This window comes from Gobius niger (genome assembly GCF_951799975.1).
Source record: "Gobius niger genome assembly, chromosome: 24".
Classification (NCBI taxonomy): Eukaryota; Metazoa; Chordata; class Actinopteri; order Gobiiformes; family Gobiidae; genus Gobius; species Gobius niger.
The window spans coordinates 6,276,675-6,302,046 of NC_136875.1; the positions used below are offsets into that span (position 1 = coordinate 6,276,675).

General features: G+C 41.8%; 1 protein-coding gene across 1 annotated transcript in view; it reads left to right on the top strand.

The window, feature by feature from the left end:
- LOC306982446 (histone deacetylase 7-like) overlaps positions 1-25,372 on the top strand; it is a gene marked incomplete at its 3' end in the record, with an annotated part of 99,229 nt that overhangs the window by 67,724 nt on the left and 6,133 nt on the right. The window contains exons 20-21 of the mRNA XM_079582382.1: positions 7,205-7,302; positions 21,216-21,334. Of these exons, the coding sequence (XP_079438508.1) occupies positions 7,205-7,302; positions 21,216-21,334 (217 nt within the window). The remainder of the gene's footprint in view (positions 1-7,204; positions 7,303-21,215; positions 21,335-25,372) is intronic.

Below are 25,372 nucleotides of genomic sequence, written 5' to 3' on the forward strand. Positions count from 1 at the left end.
TTATTCTCCATCATGTCCTTCTCCTTCTTGTCCTTCTCCTTGTCCTCCTTCTCAAGCTTCTCCTTCCATATAGAACTCTCCATATATTGGACTAAAACTCTAGATTAATGTAAACTAAAGCATCTTTAGCAGAACGCTCAAACAGTGGCTAAAATTGACCCAGAGTTGTTCCCTTGCGCAAAATGTGCCTTCTCTTGTTAAATAATGTTTCTTATTGATTGACTGCGGAATTCTTCCACAGTCAATTATTGGTTTTCATGTTCTTTATTATTATTCCTCTTCCATCTTTTTCCCGATTTTCTAGAGCTTTCAGCACCTTCATGCTTTGTGCAATTTATGCAAGTTATGCATCAAAATGTTCCGCATGTTGAGGAGAAGGGTGCTATTACTTTCGGGACTTCTGCAACTTACGGTTTTTCCGCAATCGTCCAAAATGTCTGAGATTTTTCCCATTGACTTATAATGGAGCTGCCGCAAATCCATGCTTTTCTGCACTTTTTTCTGCATTTTATGCAATTTCTGCACTTTGTGCATGTTCAGCTTCTGCAACTTGTGGGTTTTGAGAAAAAAATGGCCTTCTGCAGTTTTCCAGTTTTTTTATAAGAGAGTTTGAAATGTTTGCATTGGTGTGTATGGGGGAATCCAGCCAATCAGGAGACTCCAGGACTTTCAGCCGTTTGTGCAGCTTCTGCCAATCAAGCACTGAGGCCATTTCAACAGTTTGACCATTTTATGGAATTTAAAAAGTTTATGCAATATTAACAATTTATGCAAATTAACCACTTTATGCATTTTAAACCGTTTATGCAACTGACGAGTTTATGCCATTTAGGATTTATGAATTTTAAAGAGCTTATGCAATTTACATAATTTATGCAAATTAACCCATTCATGCATTTTACCACTTTATGCAGTTTATCCACCTTATTCCGGAGCCTCGCGTGGGCGCCGCCGAATTGTGCCCGCCCCTTTTCTCCTATGTGTTAACATGGGGCTGGAGAAGTTCACATAAAATCAGTCACTACACGAAAACAAAGCCGTTTTTCTGCTGAGAAACGCTGCAGTGTCGACATGTTGGTGCAAATGAACATTGAACATTTTACACAAATCAATCGACTAAACATTAGATTTGAGCGGAGAATATTTTCACTCGTTCTCTGTTTAAATGAACGGGCTTCGCGCTCGACCGGAAGTGCCGTGACAACGCAAAAAGAGGCAAAAGTGGGCGGGGCGGAATAAGGTGAATACAGTTTATGCAACATGACATTTTATGCATTTTACCAGTTTATGTAAATTAGATTATGCAAATTAATCAATTTATGCAATTTGAACAGTTTATGCAATTTCTGCATTCGCTTCCCGCAATTCCGCAGTCAATCGCAATGGCGCAGCAATTTCTAGTTATAATTGTTTTATGTTTTGTAACTTAAAAGCCCCCTATGGATCCATCTGATTTGTCCAACGTCATTGCCATGTCCATATTAGACAAACATCGGTTTCGGCCACCAGTCCAGCCCTGAAGAAGTGACTTGGTTTGTCATGGAGCATCAGGAATGGCCAGCTGTTTCCATTGTTCTGCCTTGATAGCTGTAAATCTCTGGATGTGGTAGGATCCTCGTTGTCTGATCCCGGATGATAGCTCCCCTCTCCGAGCATGTGCAGTCGGGTCGACCCGCCGCTGGCAGGAGGCAGAGGCGGCGCATGTGTTTCCAGTTTGTCGCTCGTACATCGCGTCCGCGGGGAGACGGGCCCAAGAATCCTCCCCCCCCCCCCCCCCCCCCCTTTCAATCGCACTCAAGATCTGCCAAGGCCCGTCCGTCAAACCCGCGCCCCGACCCCGCGCCTGACAGCCTGAGTGATGGGGAGGAGGAGGCAAGATGGCCGCCGCGGAAACTACAAAGAGTCAGAGCGCGATCCAACGGTTTGATCTGTCCGAAAACGCTTCGAAAGGCGCGGGCCAGAAATACAGAGGTCAAAGAGAAGAGACGGCTCCAACACTCAGCACCTCCGCAGAGGAAAGCGATTTAGGATCTGACTGAGAGGATTACACGCGTTTAAGGCATGTTCGTCAGTCTCTGGGCCAGTATAGCGCTCTTTCATATAGAACTGCAAACAGGAGTCGACCTCAAAACCCTGCTGTGGTTCCCAATGTCAGGAATCACAAAGACCTAATGGAGATATTCTAATATCAAGAGTGTGCACTACAGAGTCTAATCATGTCACTAACCATGTCACGCTTAAAGGAATAGGCCACCGTTTTTACATACTGGGATATGTTCTTACCTTAGCTTTGACGAGTTCTTTAGGACCTGTCTGATCTTCACCCGTGCCTTCAGTCACGTAAACACAGCGCAGACGGCGTTAGCATTTAGCCTCTCCCCCTCTCCTCTATAGCTCCAAAACAGGTCAAGATATATCTCAGTATGTAAAAACGGTGGCCTATTCCTTTAATCTCAATGCAAGGCAATACCAACATTTGACAAGTTGAATAGGGCTAATAAGCTACTAAGTGAAAAGATCTGTAAAAATTCAAATTTCTCCTAGTTTTTTTGGATTCAAAGTTCAATAAATCAGGCAGAAATTAGACAACCTTAAAAATATCGTTAAGGCCAAGACTGGAAACTTTGCAGTCTGTAGGAGCTACTAAAGTGGAGGTTTTTTAGTTCAGTTCAGTTAAAGGGGGAGGTATTATGCAAAATCGGTGAAACATGACAAAATGCAATGAAAAAGCAACAATAACGGACAAAAACATGACAAAAAAGTGGCATAAAAGTGACACAAAATGTGCCGGAAAAAAGCAACAAAAATGCGTCAAAAAAGTAGCAAACATGACAAAAAAGCGATGGAAAAAAAAGCGATGACAAAGCAACAAAAATGCTTCAAAAACACAACAAAGAAGTGACAAATAGGTGATACAGACTGATATAAAATAACAACAAAAACGCTTCAAAAATGTGAGAAAAACGTGGCAAAGAAGTTCCGATCAGTTTAATAGCTTTCAAATGAGGCGTTACACTGTTGCTCTCCAGTCAGAATTTTAGGTTTGGGTAAAGCCAACTGGAGAAAATGTGCTCGGTTAAGGCGGGGGGTAAGAGGTTAAACAAACTAGTAAACAGAATTAAGGTATTTTTCAAGTATAATACTTTTATACATTCTCTTCAGGTGGAAGAGAGAGGGACATACTTTGAGATCGTCTGTGCAGTCATTCCAGAGATCGACCCCTTTAACAGAAACACAAAATCTCATGGTGTTTGTTTGAAATGTTTTCTTCACAAACATCATTGTGGCAAGTGTGTAAAGAGAACCCCATTTTGTTCAACTGAGCCCTAGAGTTTTGTGACATATGCACATGAAAGACTTACAAATATGTCAGCAAATATGTCAATACTATTTCCGGGAAATCTCCGGCTCATGACGAGCTACTAAACGTCATCAAATAAGCATCGTAAAAGGTGACTTTAATTACTGACATTAAAAACTAAGATGTGAGGAAGGGAAAAGAAGGGAAAATTAGCTAAAAATATCAACCTTGACCACTGGGTGAAAGTCAATGTTTTCACCTGCCGTTTCGCCCCTTAAAACGGTGTAAATTCTCAGTCGTCCAGGTGGTTCGCGCCGTTTTGTGAATAAAAATTCAAGACCACTGGACTGATTTTTTCATCGTGGACCACAGAGGTTTGAACGGTGCAACCACCCCATTCTTTAGACTTAGAATCTTAATGCCAGCTCTGTCTCACACTAAAGGTTCTGATCATGTGGAATGATTAAACTTGCACTGAAAAGTACTGTGTCTTGGGCCAATTCGACAAGAAGGCCTGGCATTCCTGGTTATCCTCCAACATTCTTTAAAAACTCTTAGTGTGAGTTTTTCTCTGAAAGGTTTATGGGAAAAATGAATGAAAATTTGCTCCCTGAAGTGGGTTTTGCAATAATCTAGTTCATATAATGGCTCTGAAACGCCCCTGTGTCTCCATGGAACCTGGCGTGGGAACTTACTTTTTTGAAAACGAAATTTGAAATTCTGTCCACATTTCAAAATGCTTCATTTTAATTTTTTTGCCAGTCACACAACATAGGAGATTTAAATTTACACCGTTTTGAAAAGAATGTCTTTTTAATGTCACTGTGAATACACTGATTCAGATTGAAAGGTTTGGTCCACTCTTTCAAACCTGTTGACCTGTATATTGGCAGTTTCAGTTTGGATGTTATAGATTGCGTTTGCACGACATCACAACATTCTAGGGCCGATAAGAAATGGAACTAATGTCCTGTTATTTCTCATACAGATATCCAAAAGTAGTGACCATATTAAAAAACATTTGTGTGATGCTGGTCTGTAGAAAGGGCTTTCATTACATTTCAATGATATTGTAGGTTTGAGAATCCAATCACTTCCAAATAATGATCAATTTCAACATTTGTCAATTTTCTCAATGGGGATTTCTTTCAAAAACAGTTTCACTACCATATATGTGCATATGTAGAGTTGTATAGATACAGACGGCATCTCTGGAATCACCCATATATGGTCATGTCTGAAAACAGTTAAGTCTAATCAATTAAAAACTACTGTAACAAACGCTGAATTATGAATATAGTTTTCTACTAAATAATGATTCAAAGACATGGGGAGGAGCAAAGTGGTTCAACAGCCCATAAATACATTTAAAAAAAGGAGAATGCTAACATGATGCTGCATGTTAGCATCAGGCTAACGCTAACGGTTTGCTAGCACTAGCTACAACTGCTGTTTTTTCACTTCTACTGAACAATCTGCTGTGAGAAAATATCCATATGGGCCCGATATACACACAAATTGTGCTTCCCAAGAGATTCTATTTTCCCCCTCGGCGAAGCCACGCCCCCTTCTATGACTACGGCATCTCGTAAATGTAAATAAAGTCAAGTGTAAATCGGGCCCATATGGATATTTTGTCGCAACAGATTGTTCAGTAGAAGTGAAAAAACGGCAGTTGTAGCTAGCGCTAGCTAACCGTTAGCATTAGCCCGATACTAGCATGTAGCATCAAGTTAGCATTCTCCGTTATTCATGTATTTATGGGCTGTTGAACCACTTTGCTCCTCCCCATGTCTTTGTATCATTATTTAGTAGAAACTATGTTCATAATTTAGCGTTTGTTAAAGTAGTTTTTGAATAATTAGAGAAAATTTACATTTTATCAAAATTGTTTTCCCCCTTAACTGTTTTCAAAAATGACCATATATGGGCGATTCCAGAGATGCCGTCTGTATCTATTGGTCCCTTCCATCTGTGATTGTGACATCATCACATTCTAGAAAAGGAACACAGCATATTCTGTAGGTCTTCCGGGAGATCAGTCGCCCGGGGAAAAGAAATCAATTGAAATCATTTTGTATGGATGATTTGGTGATTTCATTGTAAAGAACTGGACGAAGAGAATGTCCCGACACACCGAGGCCAACTGAATGTTTAGGAACAGAACGCTTGGGAGAGCTCAGTGGGCCATTCGTCCTCGTCTCTCCACGACGACGAGGACTGTGCAACATCCACTCCCCCCTGTCCCACGTTCAAGCCGCCGACCTCCAGTAGAGAACCGCAAGGCTGACACGGAGCTGGAGGTGACGGACGTGTTTGTGATTTGCTTCATTGTGATTTATAGAGCGTTAGACAGTTCACCTCGCAGTCAGGGAGAGAGAGAGAGAGTAGCACTAATGTCATCTTTACCTCATTAACTCCTAATCAGAGCCTCCTGTTGTTTGTGAAAGGAGGGGCTCCAAACACTAAAGTTAGACACAAATCAATTACGGCGCTCTTGCTCAATGTGTCGTCAGGGAAAACGGGCCGTTAGAATGCGAGAGGAGTTGATTTTTTATCGCAAGAGTTATGCTGTGGGGGAATCCGTCTCAAAACATGGCCTTCTTTTCTTCTTCGGCATCACAGGGTGTTTTCATCCTCTGCTGGTTGCGTACTGCTGGTTTAGCTCACCTGGATAATTGTCAGCCTTAAGGTCAGCACACACTACACGACTTTTATGCCCGATTTCGCTCTAATTCTCAGTCGTGCCGAGTCTAATCGAGTCGAAGGCGGTCACACAGAGTCGGGTCGTGTAGTGTGGGGGGGTCACGACTGGACTGAAGTTCAAATCGTGTAGTTTGGGCGGTAGAAAGACATGACTAGACTCCAGTCGTAGGAAATCAAGCATGTTTGATTTTTAAGCCCGATTTTGGAAGTACAGGAGAAACGTGGGTGATTTTACCGACACAAATTTGAATGACAGAGTGATATAAAGACAGAAAAACACTGCCTTTTTTCCTTTCTCTGTTAAACCAGCGGCACAAACAACTAATTTCATGGCCACAGCCCCACACACGAAACAGCACAACTTTATATCACCAAAAGTTCACGACAACCACCTTTTCCAGCAACATTTCAACCACGAACAGAGTTTAGCGGCTCTTACTGTGGAGACGAACTGTTTAGCTTCACCTCGCCGCTAACCGCAGCTAGCCTCTCCGCTTTCTCCTCCGTCTCCTTCGCGGTCTCCTCCATCCTGAGGTTGACGCCCGTCTCCTTTTCTTATTAAATCCACTGAAATACGTCCCGCTTCTTCCTGTCGCCAACTTTTATCTCCATTTGACAGAACTGTAGCCAAGTTGAAGCTTCGTAGTAGCAGTAAGCTAGCGCTGCGGTGTTGTGACATTGTTGACACCGTTGACCAATCGGTACCCAGTTATCCCGCGCTCACAAACACAGGGCTGTCTTTGCGGATTTGGGGTCAGTTTTGGAAGCTGTAGAGACGACAGACGTGCTGTTTGTCAGAATCATGTAGTGTGTTCGCTCTTACGATTCTCAGTCGTTAAGTGTGAACCCCCAGACGTTCGAAAATCGCACTGAATCAGTCGTGTAGTGTGGACCCCCCATTCTATATAAAATCGTTTACGACTAGAAAAGTCGTGTAGTGTGTGCTGACCTTTAGGAACGGATGACTTGAGTTGGCATCAGAGGTTATATAATATTACATTCATCCAGTCTTAACACATAGGTCGCTAATACCTGAAGACATTTATCTGATTCAATTTGAACTTGTACGAAAGGCTGTTCAACGTCAAATGGTATCCTTGTGCTGTAAAGAAAAGCGCATTGCGGACCTAGCCCTGTGACCTGTAGGAACTAAAGTAGCCAACAGTCCAGAGCTCTAACATGTTGTTTTGGTTCCAGGTGGGGGCAGGAGCGGGAGAGGGCTTTAATGTAAACGTGGCATGGACCGGAGGACTGGACCCGCCCATGGGAGACGCAGAATACCTCGCTGCCTTCAGGTACAGTTCACTCCTGCTTTATCTACGGCTCGTTTCCACAAATGAGGACAGTCTGGAACTTTGCTAACAGCCAATCACAACAGTTTTATATCAATCCAATCACAGAGCACGTTCCTTACAAGAATGTACCTGCTTCATCTTCTCTAAAAGGATTTTATCCTTGTTTCCAATCTATCCAAAGTTATTTTGTCCAAAGTTGCACTGACTGAAAAACAATGGTCATTTTTAGTTTTAGTCTTGTATTAGTTGACTACATTGCGTGTAAATTGAGTTCAATAAGATAAGATTTACCTCCTGGAGCCGCCACCTTAACGTGGTGGAGGGGTTAGAGCACCTGAATGATCCTGGGAGCTCTGTTGTCGGGGGCTTCGTGCCCCTGGTAGGGTCTCCTAGGGCAAACAGGTCCTAGGTGAGGGTTCAGACAGAGAGCGGTTCAGAAGATCCTCATGAGAGACCAACAGGCCCGGTTATAATTGTGAGGCCGTTCTTCTGTGGAACCACCACCTGCAGGAGGAGCCATAAGGGGCTGGTGCAATGTGATTTGGGCAACTCCAACAGCTGCCCCCACGACCCAGCAACGGAAAAGTGGAAGAAAATGATGGATGGATGGATGGATGGATAGATGGATGGATGGATGGATGGATGGATGGAATAAATCTACAATTAATTTAGTGAACTTTGCTTTTGTAACAGGTGTTATAATCGTAAGTTGTCTGCTCAATGTTTGTTCTCCACATAGACAAAGGCCCAGACCCAGTGAGTTTAAATGACATTGGGAGTTTTTATGATTTTAGTCTAATCTTTTCCTTTTAGTCGGAGTTTTAATCTCATAAACATCTTTTAAAGTACTGTTAGAGAAATAACAATGGTATTCGAGAGAATAGGCAGCAGTCTGGATGTCTTATACAGGAGACGTTTTTTTTTACCATCGGTACGTGACCCTGAGACATGAACTCGAGATATTGCGCTAGTCCTACCATTCAAGTCTATGCTTCCACAGAAAAGGGATAAATCCCCTCTCAGTGCGTCATACTGATATGCAAGCAAACATTCAGTGGCTGAGAGTCTGAGCACCACAGTCAAGGCTATGACAGAGATAGTACGACTGTACAGCCTGACCCAGTATGATTAATAGCAGTTTAATGTTATCCTCCACAAGTACTAAGTAACTCATGCCCCTAGAGGCCATAAGCGCAACTGCAGGTGTCGTAGCAAGTTGCGATTTTTTTACTCATTAGTTGTCCGTGAGAATAAATACTACGCTGACAGAGAAGACAAAGGGAGAGAGGGATATTGTACATTCAATGACACAATGGAAACATTTTTTTTCACTCAAACTTGGTTGTAAATACTGTTTAAAGGGGCGCTAGCCCACAGTTAGCTTTGCCCATTAGCCTGTTAGCTTCTTCTTTGTGATTCTATTAGTGTGTATTGGTTGCTATTGTGGTTTTCTGGCCAGAGACACCAGGGGGAGATAAAAGACCCCCCAATCAACCAATTAATACACTGTAACACCCACAAAGGGACTACGGAAGGGATTTATTAAGGTAAACAAGTTACTTAGTACTGCTTTAATTCAGTTTTAGTCTCAATTTAGTCGGCAAAAACATAACTTTGACAAAAATTATGTGAGAATATTTTAGTCGACAAAATTAGCACTTCTGAAAAAGCCATTGCGCATTCGTGTTGAATTCTCTGTTTAAAATCTGCACCGAGTTGCTAATGGCAAACACAACATAGATTGTCCACATTTCTCTCCTCAGGCCGATGCCATTGTAAAACTATTGACTTCCTTGTTTACAATGCGCCGCCTGTGTCATATCCAGCTTTTCTCTGATTGGTGAATACGCTTGTCAATCACGGCCATCTGGAATTCGAAGAAATCACCCCGATCCTATGCTTCAGAAGAAAGAAAAAGAAAGAAACACCCTACTCCGGGCATTGATGCTTCCCCAATAAAAACATGCACAATAGGCTAATCCTCCGGTCTCTCCCAGTCAGGATCCCGGTTCCCTCTCTCTCTCTCTCGCTCAGGCGGATTAGACTTTCCCCATGATGCGGTGGGCCTCGGTGGGTGGGCCTCATGACACACGCTCGCGCCGCTAATGCTACGTCGGAAATGCCAAGTCCTCTGTTTACTCCGGCTAATTACCCAGCGCCGGCCTGGGCTTCGTGCGCACTCTGGAAACTGCACGGGGTTTCACTCGTTGCTCTTTCACTGCGTCCACTGCGTTTCTCTGCTCTTCCTCGAGGCCTCCTGTTTCCTCCACATCTAAGTCTCCAGATGAGCTGCTCAAATGCTGGGCTCATTATAACAAAAGAGACGAGAAACATCAGGAATATTATGAGTTCACATCCTCTCTTCACACAAACCTACTGGCTCCGTGCTTTGTGGTACAGGTGTCATGCAGTGCTCATGTTGACATTCATTTTGATTTTGGAAGGAAGGATTTATTTGTTTGCCTTTCACAGACATGGCCACAAAGAGCTTCACCCACCAAAGGACCCTCAGACCTTTTCCATTCATTCACTCACACATCATTCATCCTGGAATATTGCGCATGTTTGTAGTGAAAGGGAATCTAAGCAGACACATCGGGAGACATGCAAACACATTTAATCCCATTGTCCTGCTTCATGGAGCTTCATGAACAAAACAGGGAACTGACTGATTACTTACTGAGGCTCTTTTCAAACTGTAACTGTAAATTCAGATGTTTTTCTTCTGGGGATTTTTTTGTTCATAGATAGATACAGACGGCATCTCGTCATAGAAGGGGGCGTGGCCTCGCCAAGGGGGAAAATAGAATCATTTGGGGAAATCAATTTTTCACTCTTTTTAGCCATTTTCTGGTGGAAAATAAACTTATTTATCACATACAAATAAAGTCAAGTGTAAATCGGGCCCATATGGATATTTTCTCACAGCAGATTGTTCAGTAGAAGTGAAAAAACGGCAGTTGTAGCTAGCGCTAACTAACCGTTAGCATTAGCCCGATGCTAACATGTAGCATCATGTTAGCATTCTCTGTTATTGATGTATTTATGGGCTGTTGAACCACTTTGCTCCTCCCCATGTCTTTGTTTCTTTATTCAGTAGAAACTATATTCATAATTCAACGTTTGTTAAAGTAGTTTTTGAATAATTAGAGAAAGTTTACATTTTTCTCCAAATTGTTTTTCCCCTTAACTGTTTTCAAACATGACCATGTAGATACAGACGGCATCTCTGGAATCGCCCATATATGGTCATGTTTGAAAACAGTTAAGGGGGAAAACAATTTGGAGAAAAATGTAAACTTTCTCTAATTATTCAAAAACTACTTTAACAAACGTTGAATTATGAATATAGTTTTATACTAAATAAAGATACAAAGACATGGGGAGGAGCAAAGTGGTTCAACAGCCTATAAATACATACATAACGGAGAATGCTAACATGATGCTACATGTTAGCAACGGGCTAATGCTAACGGTTAGCTAGCGCTAGCTACAACTGCCGTTTTTTCACTTCTACTAAACAATCTGCTGTGAGAAAAATATCCATATGGGCCCGATTTACACTTGACTTTATTTATATGTCATAAATAAGTTCATATTCAACCAGAAAATGGTTAAAAAGAGTGAAAAATTGTGTTTCTCTAAAGATTCTATTTTCCCCCTTGGTGAAGCCACTCCCCCTTCTATGACGAGATGCCGTCTGTATCTATACTGTTAGTCTCATTTACCAGTCTTAGTTTACCTTTGGTCTCATTCCCATCAGCAAAAATGGACACTCGGGTCACAGTGGTCCTATGGGGAACACTGCTCATGTGAATGGTAGAGGTCGAACGATATCATTTTACAATATAAAAGGCCGATGTCTCCTGAACGGAACGTGATCGAGACAATCGTGGGGAAAATCTGAAAGTCGTTCACCTCGGATGATTGGATCCTGTACTTTGTGTTGCAGACTTATGCTTATCATTTTGGAACCTTAAGAGAAAGAGAACTATGGTTTTGGAATCTGCTGATTTTTGTCTTTCAAACAAACTCCCTGTGAATTGGTATCGGAGGTGCATATACGCATCGGCCAATCAAAATCCTCAAAAATCGGCGTCGACATCAGCCTTAGAAAAGACAGTCGACAGTCGAGAACCTTCATATGATCAGATGCACAACACAAAAGTCAGAAGTATAGTCTGTAAAAAACACTCCTCCCCGTTTGCCACAATGACCACGTTCGATGGGGAAATTATGGCGGATTTAGCGACTCCTCCTCCCCAGTTCTGAAGAAGCGTGTTCCTAAAAAGGGCATAAGGGCGGGATCTTCTGTAGTTCGGTCATAGCCGCGCAACAGTCCGGCCCTCAGTACGAGATTTCTAAAACCAGCCTGGTCCCTTTAATTGTCGCTAACCCAGCGTTATCACAGGAGCAATATCTAGCTGTAGAAAATTCCCCAAAATTAGGCTCCAGGCTCTAAAGTTGTTTTATCGTGTCTAAAGTGCATTGATTTCTAACGGGAGACTAGCGGCTATATGGAGGTACATTGGTCAGAAGTCCCGGGCATGCTCTCTTTTCGCTTGGACATTGTCACAGTTTTGGGGACTATAAAATTAGATCTGAAATGTTGAGGCTGTGGCCAGAAATGTTAACGTGACAAAGTTATCTGGCAACATACCCACACGCCCCAGCTGCAGCGCCCTCAGACCACCGTGACGCTCCCAACCACAAGACTATGATGCAATAATCACTGGAGAGAGCGGAGACTTAGCGCCAGTCCTCGACCCAGGGCTCAGAATACTGTCACTGCAGCTAATTATAACTTTATATAAAACTATACACTACCCCCCTATGAGAATAAAATGTTAAATGCTCTTCTAAGAGGCTGAATCATTGCTAGTATCTGAGCTTTAATGGCCTCAGAGCTGAATGTTTCTTGAGTCTTGGCTTGTGAAAGATGAAGTAAGAAGTATGAAATGGGAGTGCCAGTTTTGTTGTTGACTCCGACGTGATTTAGTGGATGGTCGGAGACAAGAGTTGTGTGTGTTTGGAGAGAAATGAGGCAGATGTTTTCAAATATCTCTTGAAAATGAAAGAAAGTGGCCGTAGTTCAACTTTCTCAGGGAGTACCTTTCAGGAAAAATAAAGAAACACTTTTTTTTGCGCTTCACAATGCAGTGTAATGCATGCCAGCAGGATAACACATTAGCATTTATTTATTTTTGTTCATTTGTTTAACCAGGAAAGCCCCACTGAAATGAGGAATCTTATTTCCAGGGAAAGCCAGGCCCATAGGGGAACCTAGTGTACATGTTGGTGAAATGGTAAATGGTCTCAACTTCTATAGCGCTTTTCCACTTACTCTAGGCACTCAAAGCGCTTTACAACAGGGAACCACTCACCCACCCACTCTCTCATTCATGCACCAGTGTACGCAGACACGGGAGGCAAGGCGGCTGAAGTGTCCTGCCCAAGGACACGACAGTGGGCATCTGCAGGAGGCGGAATTCAAATAGAAAGGCCCCGTCCAGGTGGGAGTTGAACTTGGGACCTTTTTGCTGTAAGAGTTCAGCTTCCTGACAGCCTGGTGCATGAAACCGTACTTCAGTCGGTTGGACCTGTCACCGATGGAGACTCCGCAGTCTTCTTCCTGAGGCAGGACTAAAGAGGCTGTGAGATGGTGCGTCATCTCCCCCTGAAATAAACCTGTCCACCCTGCAGCAGGAAAGTCGGTCGAACGGGCCCTGTCCAGATTGTTGTTGGTCCTAAAGCAACACAGCAGCACAGTCCACAGAGCAGAGCCTCGTCCAGCTTAATATGGGTGGATCATGTGGGTTAACCTGGGCTAAACCGCATGATCAGGCACTTGTTCAGAAATGTAGTTTAGCTAACTCGGGTCCATAGAAATCACAGAAAAGGACGTTTCTCTATCATTAACATATTAAAGATAATGTTTAAGATCAGGCACTTAACTGATAAGGTTTAACATTTAAAGGAACAGGCCACCGTTTTTACATACTGAGATATGTTCTTACCTGAGCTTAGACGAGTTCTTTAGGACCTGTCTGATCTTCACCCGTGCCTTCAGTCACGTAAACACAGTGCAGACGGCGTTAGCATTTAGCCTCTCCCTCTCTCCTCTATAGCTCCAAAACAGGTCAAGATAGTAATAATACCAGGAGTAGTTCGAAATCCGCGCAGTAATCTTCACTTTACTGTGCGGATGCCAAATTACTCCTGGTATTATTACGCCTTACAATATAGTCCCCCCTTTTATCCGCTTAGAAAATCCAGATTGTTTAATTTTGTGTAATTATACTTTGTAGTGGAACACTTCACGTAACCATATTTAAATAGGGAAAACGTGGAAGAGCTTGGTAGCTTCTATCTTGACCTGTTTTGGAGCTATAGAGGAGAGAGGGAGAGGCTAAATGCTAACGCCGTCTGCGCTGTGTTTACGTGACTGAAGGCACGGGTGAAGATCAGACAGGTCCTAAAGAACTCGTCAAAGCTAAGGTAAGAACATATCTCAGTATGTAAAAACGGTGGCCTGTTCCTTTATTCATCCATCCATCCATTTTCTTCCACTTTTCCGTTCCCGGGTAGTGGGGGCCGCTGTTGGAGCCCAAATCACATTGCACCAGCCCCTTATGGCTCCTCCTGCAGGTGGTGGGTCCACAGAAGGACGGCCTCACGATTAACCGGACCTGTTGGTCTCTCATAAGGAGCTTCTGAACCACTCTTTGTCTGACCCGTCACCTATAGGACCTGTTTGCCCTGGGAGACCCTATACCAGGGGCACGAAGCCCCCGACAACAGAGCCCCCAGGATCATTCGGGTGCTCAAACCTCCTCCACCACGTTAAGGTGGCGGTTCCAGGTGGCGCCTATTCCTTTAATGGAGTGAAAAATTGTGTTTCTCTAAAGAGTCTATTTTCCCCCTCGGCGAAGCCACGCCCCCTTCTATGACGAGATGCCGTCTGTATCTGTCACAACAACAAAAAACATTCACACGCACGCCCACACACAGGGATGGTGCGCTCGTGCTGCCATGGCAACTACAGGTGTTTACGAATGATTCACAATGGTTAGTAAAACCCTTTATAAATGAATGAAGTATTGACCAGTGTTTTACAGCGTGTTTAATGGCGTGCAGTCAACACATTCATGACAAAGCGCGGTCCTAATCGCCCGCCGCGTTCCGTCTTGAACCGCTGTTGCCGATGCGGCGTCGGCGTTGCACATCTCGGACCCGGGTCTCCAGCGCAGGGGCCTGAGATTTCGGCTTTTTTTTTTTTTTCCTCCTTCTTCTTCCTGCGGCTGGAGTTCAAAGCGTTTGCCGAGCGTCTGGATCTTGTTACGCGCTCGTCGCTCTTCTCACGTCACTGACACCGCCATCTGGGACCCATTCTGTTTAATTACGCAGCTTTTAGATTCTACCCCCCCCCCCCCCTTCCCCCCAAAAAATGCACCCCCTGCTTTTTTTTTTTTCTTTCTTTCTTTCTTTCTTTTGACTTCGGGAGAGCCACGTGGAGCACAAAAGAACATGCCGTGGCGTGCGCGTCGGACATGTTTGGTTAGTAAATTTGTGAATGAGAGAATGACGTTTCTGAAAGGTGGACATTTTGTTTTGTTTTTCCTGAAGCTGACGAGGAGAAAAGAAGCCTGCACATTCCTTACCACTGCAGGTGGATAGAGAAAACATACAAGTAGAGATGTCAATTCCGCTGTTCTCCCTTTAGATGACTGGCAAAGATGTGAAATGCTGTTTTATTATTTAGTGCATATGACGGGTTTGAATCCTTTTCTGAGCACGTATGATTTAGTTAGATTCTATTGTAAGTAATAATTCTAGTTTTATTTCAGTGAAGCAGCGATTTAATGAAGAAAAAAATATATGTGAAATTTTAAAGGTGCACTATACAGCCTTTTAGGGGGGGAAAAAGGTTCATATTAGTGCGTATTTGATGTTCCAGTGGTTAGCTTGGCCTTCGCTATGACGTCTCAGGATCAATTCTTTTTCTTTTTTTAAGGTTTTCAGGTAGGTTAGAATGGAATGGAAATAGAATAGAATGAATATGTAACCACGGATACGGGTCAATCAGCAGTGAAAAACCAATAAAGCCATCGGGTTGGTGAGTAAAGGCATTATGCTAACCATCCAAGCATCTGCTGGGTCACTGAAAGGTCAAATATGTATTCATATCAAGTTCTTTTTTTTTTCTTTTTACATAAAAAGTTGCATAGTGCACCTTTAAAGGGACTTTACGGAGTTTAAAAATGTTAAAATTATGTATTTTCCTCCCCCTACATGTTCCAATAATGTCCTAATGTGTAGAATGAGCTCAGACCTGTTCACCACAACTGCCTCTAAAATCCTGCACTGTCACTCAAAAAGGTGTTACATGCACGAGCTTGATACACGTATGACCTGAGGTGGCAGTAGTGAGTATAAAATGGTGAATTTGCATAAAGCCCCTTTAAGCTAATGACAAAGATAGAGAGAAAGTTCCAAAGAATTCTGACTCACTCATTTGTCATTGAGATAACACGGTTGGCACAGCAACAGTTTAGAAATGTTTACCTCTATGTATGTCACTTCCTGTCACTATCCAATAAGGAAGTGAGACAATAAACATCACAAAAAAATGTCTAACTATCTAAATTTGGCTAAAGGTTTTTGCAAAATCTGAAGTATAATTGTGTTCACTATGTTTTAGTTCAGTGTGTCATTATAGATACAGACGGCATCTCGTCATAGAGGGGGCGTGGCCTCGCCAAGAGGGAAAATAGAATCTTTTGGGAAACACACTTTTTCACTCTTTTTAGCCATTTTCTGGTGGAATATCAACTTATTTATCACATACAAATAAAGTCAAGTGTAATTCGGGTCCATGTGGATATTTGCTCACAGCAGATTGTTCAGTAGAAGTGAAAAAACGGCAGTTGTAACTAGCGCTAGCTAACGTTAGCATTAGCCCGATGCTAACATGTAGCATCATGTTAGCATTCTCCGTTTTTTTTATGTATTTATGGGCTGTTGAACCACTTTGCTCCTCCCCATGTCTTTGTATCTTTATTTAGTAGAAACTATATTCATAATTCAGCGTTTGTTAAAGTAGTTTTTGAATAATTAGAGAAAGTTTAGATTTTTTCAAAATTGTCTTCCCCCTTAACTGTTTCAAACATGACCATATATGGGCGATACCGGAGATGCCGTCTGTATCTATGCACTTCAAATTTGTTTACCAAAATTACAAAAATGCCTTATAGTTAATGGGACACGACTGACATCAACGGATAAAGACGGATTTATTTTGTTGATGTTATCGTTATCACTGGGGGGAAACCTGAAGAAAGCATACATTACTAACCCCATCAAATTATTCAACAACAATTGTTAAAAACAACGTCGAACACTTCAGTCAATGCAACTTTAGTTCGAGTAGGGGGCACCAGAGTGTGAGCAAAAGCATAACAGACTTTGAAAAAGCAAGTTGTAGTGTCTATGTGGTGGAAATGTGGTTCAGTGGAGCAATAGAATAGCTTATTGTGTGGATCCAAAATCGTGTTTTTGAAACTTGATAGTGACAAGGCTAGTAATATTCCGTGTCCTCGGAGGTCTGAACTTGGATCTGGGAGTGCTGTTGTATATGAATTGTTGTGTGCCATTTGTGAAGTCGGTTCTACTGACGGTGAGGGAAACACAAGTCATTTAAGCTGTGAAAACGTCAGACTGAATAATGATTATTTTATTCGCCTGGACAGTGTGATTATAGATATAGATCTTTGGGAGCGCCCGCAAACAGCCACATTCAAAGCTGCTGTGAGAGGAGAACAGACGGGGAGGAAGGGGAAGACCACTTTCCCCCACAATTATTGGATAAAGGAATAATATTATTAATAATAAATAATACAAAATTAAGAAACAGAGACATTTAATGGAGCAAAGTGGTTCAGCTGAACGATTGTTTACCATAGATACAGACGGCATCTCTGGAATCGCCCATATATGGTCATTTTTAAAAACAGTTAAGGGGGAAAACAATTTTGAAAAAAATCTAAACTTTCTCTAATTGTTCAAAAACTACTTTAGCAAATGCTGAATTATGAATATAGTTTTCTACTAAATAAAGATACAAAGACATAGAGAGGAGCAAAGTGGTTCAACAGGCCATAAATACATAAATAACAGAGAATGCTAACTTGATGCTACATGTTAGCATCGGGCTAGTGCTAACGGTTAGCTAGTGCTAGCTACAACTGCTGTTTTTTCACTTCTACTGAACAATCTGCTGTGAGAAAATATCCATATGGGCCCGATTTACACTTGACTTTATTTGTATGTGAGGAATAAGTTGATATTCCACCGGAAAATGGCTAAAAAGAGTGAAAAATTGTGTTTCCCAAAAGATTCTATTTTCCCCCTCGGCGAGGCCACGCCCCCTTCTATGACGAGATGCCGTCGGTATCTATGGTGCTAATGCTAGCTGCATGCTACATGCTGGCGGCTAGCATCGGTCGACACGTTTTCACTTCTGCTGCTCAATTTTTCAATGGGTCCTAACATTCATAAGGACTTGATTTTGACTTGACTTTATTTGCTACATATGCTTATAGTGCGGCAGGAAATAATTTACACAATAAAGTAAAAAAAAAAGTTTGATAACGCAGGCAGCTTTTCAGCGTTTGTTCGCCTGCTCAGTGTGTTTTTCGTGTAGCTAACTAAGCTAGCTAACCCTAACCCTCATCGAATGCAATTTCTCCATCTGTGAGATCAATAAAGTATCATCTTATCTTATCTTATCTTAGCTGCTAGCATTTAGCCGTCAAGCATCGCAAATTCTGAGCAATCCAGATGTTTTCAGCTGTTGTCAACCCTTCGACCACATTTAGGTGAGGTCAAAGCCCAAAATCATTCCTGAATGTACAGAAACGTTTAAGATTTTACTTTAGATTAGAATTAGCGTCTAAAAGTGGCCTCTGAGCACAGTTTTGGTTGATGTTAGCAGCATTAGCATCTTATAACTGCTTAACTGCTGCGTAGGAGTACACAGAAATAAAAAAGAAAATATAGTAGTAAAGGTCAAGGCGGCAACATTATGATCATTCTATCATTTCCCTTGCTTCCCCCCCCCCCCCCCCCCCCCAAAATAAAACACATGCTTGATCTTGAATCGCACGGACGGATGCTGTCGATCCCAACATCTTGGCGGCACATTTCAGCCGGATCAAAATCCAAAGCCTGTCATGGTTTTAATCAACTTGGGCCAATTGTTTTCTAATTTATTCTTTCACATCGAGCCGTAGTGAAGTATTGAGGCTAACAGCTACAAACAATAATACAGTTTGATTTATGCTAGCGACGGGTCAAAGGCTCTGATACGTCTTTGGCTCTGCGCTCCCACAGCTGCTGATAATATAATACTCTACGATCGTTTTCAAACAGGCCGTCCTTCATTCATGGAGGTTTGCCCTTTTATTTTTAGACAAATCAGATATATTTAACTGTCTATGAACCTGATCAAAGAATATTTCCTCCCAAGAGTCTCTCAAATTATGAACACCTGCAATTCCACTTCAATAATTACCAAAGGATGGATGAAATTAAACACTGTTCATGAAGCTGGAGAAAATATGATCAGGAGTTCAAGACTGTTCTTTCCTCATCGTAGATTCTCTATTGTTAGTGCTAGATCGTATGCTCCGGAGGGACGGTCTGCTGTGAGTTTGTATAGATCTATGAGTTGGTTTGTCTAAAAATACAAATAATCCTAATCCTAACCCTAATCCTTAAGGTTAACTAACCCCTTAACTCCCACCTGAACGAGCACATTTTCTCCAGTTTGGAGTTTTGGAAAAAGCTGTGAAAATGGCAACAAAACTGAGACGAAAACAATGATGGAAATGTGACAAAAAAAGTGAGAAAACATTGACAAAAAAGTGACGAAAAATTTCTGAAAAAGTGGCAAAAATATCACAAGAAATTGACACATGAATGACGAAAAAATGACAAAAATGTGACAAAAAAATTACAAAAAAATTATAAAAAATTTACAAAAAAATTATAAAAAATGTACAAAAAAATGTAAAAAATGTGACAAAAAAATGATTAAAAATTGATTAAAAATTGACGAAAAAATGACAAAAATGTGACAAAAATTACAAAAAATTGATAAAAAAATTACAAAAAAATGTCAAAAATGTGACAAAAAATTGACGAAAAATTGACGAAAAATTGACGAAAAAATGACAAAAATGTGACAAAATGTGACAAAAATGTGAGAAAAAATGACAAAAAAATTACAAAAAAGTGACAAAAATGTGACAAAAAATTGATTAAAAATGGACGAAAAAAATGGCCGAAAAAATGACAAAAATGTGACAAAAAATGACAAAAATGTTACAAAAATGAGTTGAACACCCCACAAAAAAATGTTGGAAAAAAATCTGATGACGTGAGGAAAAAGATCCTCTCGGTTCAGGCGGGAGTGAAGAGGTTAACCATTTCCCTGGCCCTAACCTTAATTTGTGTCATGATATCTCACGTTTTCACAGCAAACTGTCCCTCCGGAGCAGACGATCTAGCACTAACCATTCTCTATGGCCTGAAAATTATACCACAATATAAAAGAGAAATATCGTGATAACGTTTTATTCGACCATGTAGTTGACAAGTCAATGTAGAGCTATTGCATTTTTATTTCAAATGTCTTTTAAAAGAAGCAATTTTGAAAAGATAAAGGCTGTATCTGAATGTCCACACTAGTCCCTAACCCCTCATTCACTACATAGGCCCGCACTATATAGTCACTATATAGTCACTGATTCTGTTGGCGATTCGGACACAAGCCACTACTTTCTCCACTACTTTTTTTTTTTTTTATCTGAATGTATTTATTGTTACAAACGTTTATTTTATGAAACAGAGCGACTGTTTTGGCACTTTTAAAGGTGTTTTATTTGTCATTAAAATTAAAACTATCATCACAAAAAAAGGAAGAAAAAAAAACCCTCTCCAGTTGGTCAGAGCCCGGTGTCCGAAGCGCCGGCATATTGAGTGACTACATCTGCTAAAAGTTCGCTAAACTCCGGGAATAAAGTATTTCTGTGACAAAGACCAACCAAACTCATGAGACAGCGGAATATTTATGGATTAATACGAGTCAGATACGCTTTACTTCACATGGATTTTACGTGAATGGCTTGGATTATTCGAGAAGAAGCTGTCGGTCATTTAACAGCTCAAGCTAAAGGTGAGCAGCTAACGTTAGCATCTTGTTAGCCTGGCTAACACCAGACTAAAATCACAAGTGATATTTAGTCTGGGGACCACCAATTCATTTTCTCGTAGGAGAGGTGTGGTTTACGGGGCGCTACGAATGTCTATCATGCGTCTGCACGTAGCCACCGCCAATCGTATCATCGTATCCGATGACTTATGACGTACCCGCTGTAAACTTTCGAGCTAAACTATTTAGAAGACGGCCTAAAGCTCGGTCGAAAAATAGCGTTGCGTCTGCTGCTGTCATGTTTGATCCGTAAATAAGCTTTTTTTTTTTTGATCCGTAAATAAACATTTTGCCGTCCCTCCTCGTTCTGTGATTGGTTCCCAAATCCACGCGAAATTTCGGCCATGGTCCCCAGGCTGATGTGCAGTTCGAAATGATTCGAGCGCACACAGCAGCATGGTGTTAGCCAGGTTAGCATCTTGTCACCGTAACCGTTTATATTTAGGTTGTTTATTCATGACAAATACAAACACACGACTGAAACAGCTGATTTACTTCAGTCGTGTTGTTTGGGGCCATCCTCCTGGCAGTGTGCTGAGAAGACTTAAACACTCATCAGATTGGATACTGGTTTGGATGATTCGTTCTTTCAGTCTTTCAGGCAGATTGAGAGTGTATGTTGTGCATGTTTGTTTTTCAGAACTGTGGTGATGCCGATCGCTCATGAGTTCAGTCCAGACCTGGTGCTGGTCTCCGCAGGGTTCGATGCCGTGGAGGGGAATCCGGATGAACTGGGAGGATACAAGGTCACAGCCAAATGTACGTGCAGCCTGCAAAAGCACTCACTCACACAGGCATCTTACGGCCCAATAAAACAACATACAGATACAGCCATTATTGATTTCCTTATTGCAGGGCTCGTCATTAATGGTGTAGTGCCCTGTTCTCCGTGGACAGCAGCAGAAGACACGTGCCCTTACATTTATTAATCTTTATTATTGATGATAGTTTATCCTTCCTCCGGGGGTACTGCTTCGGCATGAGTGGCGTGTTAACGTGCACGAGCGCTGGTCAAAAACTGAGAATAAGTGGCTGTCAAGAAAGATTAATACAAATTTGACTGAATAAACAAAATTACAAATGGAACAATGCTAAAAAATGCAAAGAAATAAAAAGCCTGATGTGAATAACATTGGCATTCAATATGAAAAGTTCATTTAATCGTAATTCAAAATGAACACAAAATACCTGCCGTCAAGCCCTGCTTATTGGTGTTTTCATTAGTGGGGAATTTTTTTTTAAAATAGCTTTCACCTTTACTGTGAGCTTCTTCTCAGACCTCACTCTAAACTCACTGGGTGCGGGACATCACCGGTTTCTGCTTTGGCTATTGTGGCTAAACATAAAGACTTTTGGTCCCCATCCTGCAATGGTTTATGTTGATAACTTGTTCAATCAATCAATTAAACTTAATTTAGAAAGCGCTTTTCATACACAGGTGCATCACAAAATAAAATATTTAAAAACATTCACACCCAGAACTCCTCACAATCCTGTGTCCAGTTTGGAGCATCTTTAGTCACTGACATGTTTGCAGGGCTGAAAGTCCTTTCATCTGACCAACACCACGCAAATGTGTTTTAATACGGTCACCACTTTTGGACACAGTCATGGTAAAATAATTGCACCTTCGTTTATGCGTGCTGAGACCCTGAACACTGTGACCGTTTTTATTTCATGTGGTTTGCCTTAATAATGGCAACGATATTAAACTAAAAACCAAGACACAAAATCTGCATTTTGACAGTTACCGTAGTTACATGTATGGAATTCTTACCTGCACACCGACATTTTAGAACGTCATGATGTGACGTGAGCACACCCTAATGCAAAATGTACATGAACTGAGCTTCCAGACTTTGTGAGCTTTTTGGTAAACACTAGTCAATGCGAGTAAAATAAAATGTATGTGGTGTTTTATAAAACCGACAGCTGGTTAGGACATTGCCAGAGTAATCCATTATGTCCAGCCATGTTGGCATTTTCTTCTCATTTACTTTTTCTTGATCATTTGACTTTCACATGACCCTGATTAAACATCCATATTCGACTAAGCATAATATTTTAGATAATAAGTATTTTGAATTTTGCTTAGGGGGTCATAAAAAATCCATCATGAATGAATGCATGTGTTTTTTTATGTGTTTTTTTTTTATGTGTTTAAAGATCAGAATCATGGAACATGAAAGGAAAATGTGTTAGAATTTGAGCGTAAAAGTCTATTCAGAGCCATAATCAGCTCATCAATATTGAGGATTATATTTCTTTAATGCAAATGCAAACTGGAGTTGGGCAAGCCCTTCACCGTGAATGGGGCAATATTCAGCAGTTCACATGGTGCGTGCTTGAATCCTCCACTACACGCATGTTGGAACCATCATGTTGGAACCATTGCATCATGTTGGAACCATCGCATCATGTTGGAACCATTGCATCATGTTGGAACCATTGCATCATGTTGGAACCATCATGTTGGAACCATCGCATCATGTTGGAACCATCATGTTGGAACCATTGCATCATGTTGGAACCATTGCATCATGTTGGAACCATCGAATCATGTTGGAACCATCGAATCATGTTGGAACCATCATGTTGGAACCATCGCATCATGTTGGAACCATCGCATCATGTTGGAACCATCGCATCATGTTGGAACCATCGCATCATGTTGGAACCATCATGTTGGAACCATTGCATCATGTTGGAACCATCGCATCATGTTGGAACCATTGCATCATGTTGGAACCATCGCATCATGTTGGAACCATCGCATCATGTTGGAACCATCATGTTGGAACCATCGCATCATGTTGGAACCATCGCATCATGTTGGAACCATCATGTTGGAACCATTGCATCATGTTGGAACCATCGCATCATGTTGGAACCATTACATCATGTTGGAACCATTACATCATGTTGGAACCATCACATCATGATGGAACCATTGCATCATGTTGGAACCATGGCATCATGTTGGAATCATCATGTTGGAACCATTACATCATGTTGGAACCATTACATCATGATGGAACCATCACATCATGATGGAACCATTGCATCATGTTGGAACCATCGCATCATGTTTAGGGGTGTAACGGTTCACAGGGATGTATTGAACCGTTCGGTTCGGCCTGTTCGGTTCGGTCCACTTGCGTACCGTTTCGGTGTATTATTTTCATTAAATAATGTAAATTTATTATTAGCGTCATATTAAGTGCCGCGGAACAAAGTTCCTACGCGAGTTTCCGCACGGACGCTATTGAGTGACGTACATTGAAGCTGCATGAGTAGCCGAGAGAAACTACAGGCGCTGGCCTGTAGTTGTATTTGATTAAAAGTCTTGAGCCTCGCTACAATATCCCGTCACGTCCGCACTTCAGCCAAAAAGTTATACCAGCGCTCAGAGCCGGTTCTTCCCATACGCAAACTACGTAGTGTTGTTTCACTGATTAATCAACGCGTTGTTGTTACGGGGACAGGCTCTTCCAGCGCGCACTCACTCTCCGCCTACTTCGCCACATATAACACCAAAACGGAGTAGTCTGGTGAAGTGAATGAGCAGGAGAGACCGACCGCCTTCCCCCTGTCTCATCCAAAGCGCGAGTGCTTCTCCGCTCGTGTCCCGCTCGGCCGTCTGTCTCCCGGTGTTTCGCCTCATGCGCGGCTCCTCCGCGGCTGCATCACGTCACCCGTGTCCCGGGCGCAGCTCTCATGTTTTCTCTGCGCGGACTCTGGGCCTCACTCTCATTTAAACTCTCTTCTTACTGTGTCTGGTGAGTCTAGAGTATCAGGACAGTAGTTTGGCGAGTAGACGAGAGTAAAAAGCCGTTCACTGTGGCCTTTTTGTTGAGTTGAATCCACATGGTTCTCATGAGTTACAGTAACTCTCATTATAAGAGTGCAATTTATTTAAAATATCACCCAAATGGGTCACTTTTATTTATTTTATGCAAGAATTCTATTGTGTATTGGCAGCTTTTCAAAAGAAAAATTTTGTTAGTTCTTATTTATTTGTACCGAAAATTAACCGAACCGAGCCCTCCAAAACCGTGAACCGAACCGAATACAATTTTAGCGTACCGTTACACCCCTAATCATGTTGGAACCATTACATCATGTTGGAACCATCACATCATGATGGAACCATTGCATCATGTTGGAACCATCGCATCATGTTGGAACCATCATGTTGGAACCATTGCATCATGTTGGAACCATTACATCATGTTGGAATCATCGCATCATGTTGGAACCATTGCATCATGTTGGAACCATCGCATCATGTTGGAACCATTACATCATGTTGAAACCATGGCATAATGTTGGAACCATCGCATCATGTTGGAACCATTACATCATGTTGGAACCATTACATCATGTTGGAACCATCACATCATGATGGAACCATTGCATCATGTTGGAACCATTACATCATGTTGGAACCATCATGTTGGAACCATTGCATCATGTTGGAACCGTCGCATCATGTTGGAACCATCGCATCATGTTGGAACCATTGCATCATGTTGGAACCATCGCATCATGTTGGAACCATCATGTTGGAACCATTGCATCATGTTGGAACCATTACATCATGTTGGAATCATCGCATCATGTTGGAACCATTACATCATGTTGGAACCATCATGTTGGAACCATCGCATCATGTTGGAACCATCATGTTGGAACCATCGCATCATGTTGGAACCATTACATCATGTTGGAATCATCGCATCATGTTGGAACCATTGCATCATGTTGGAACCATTGCATCATGTTGGAACCATTACA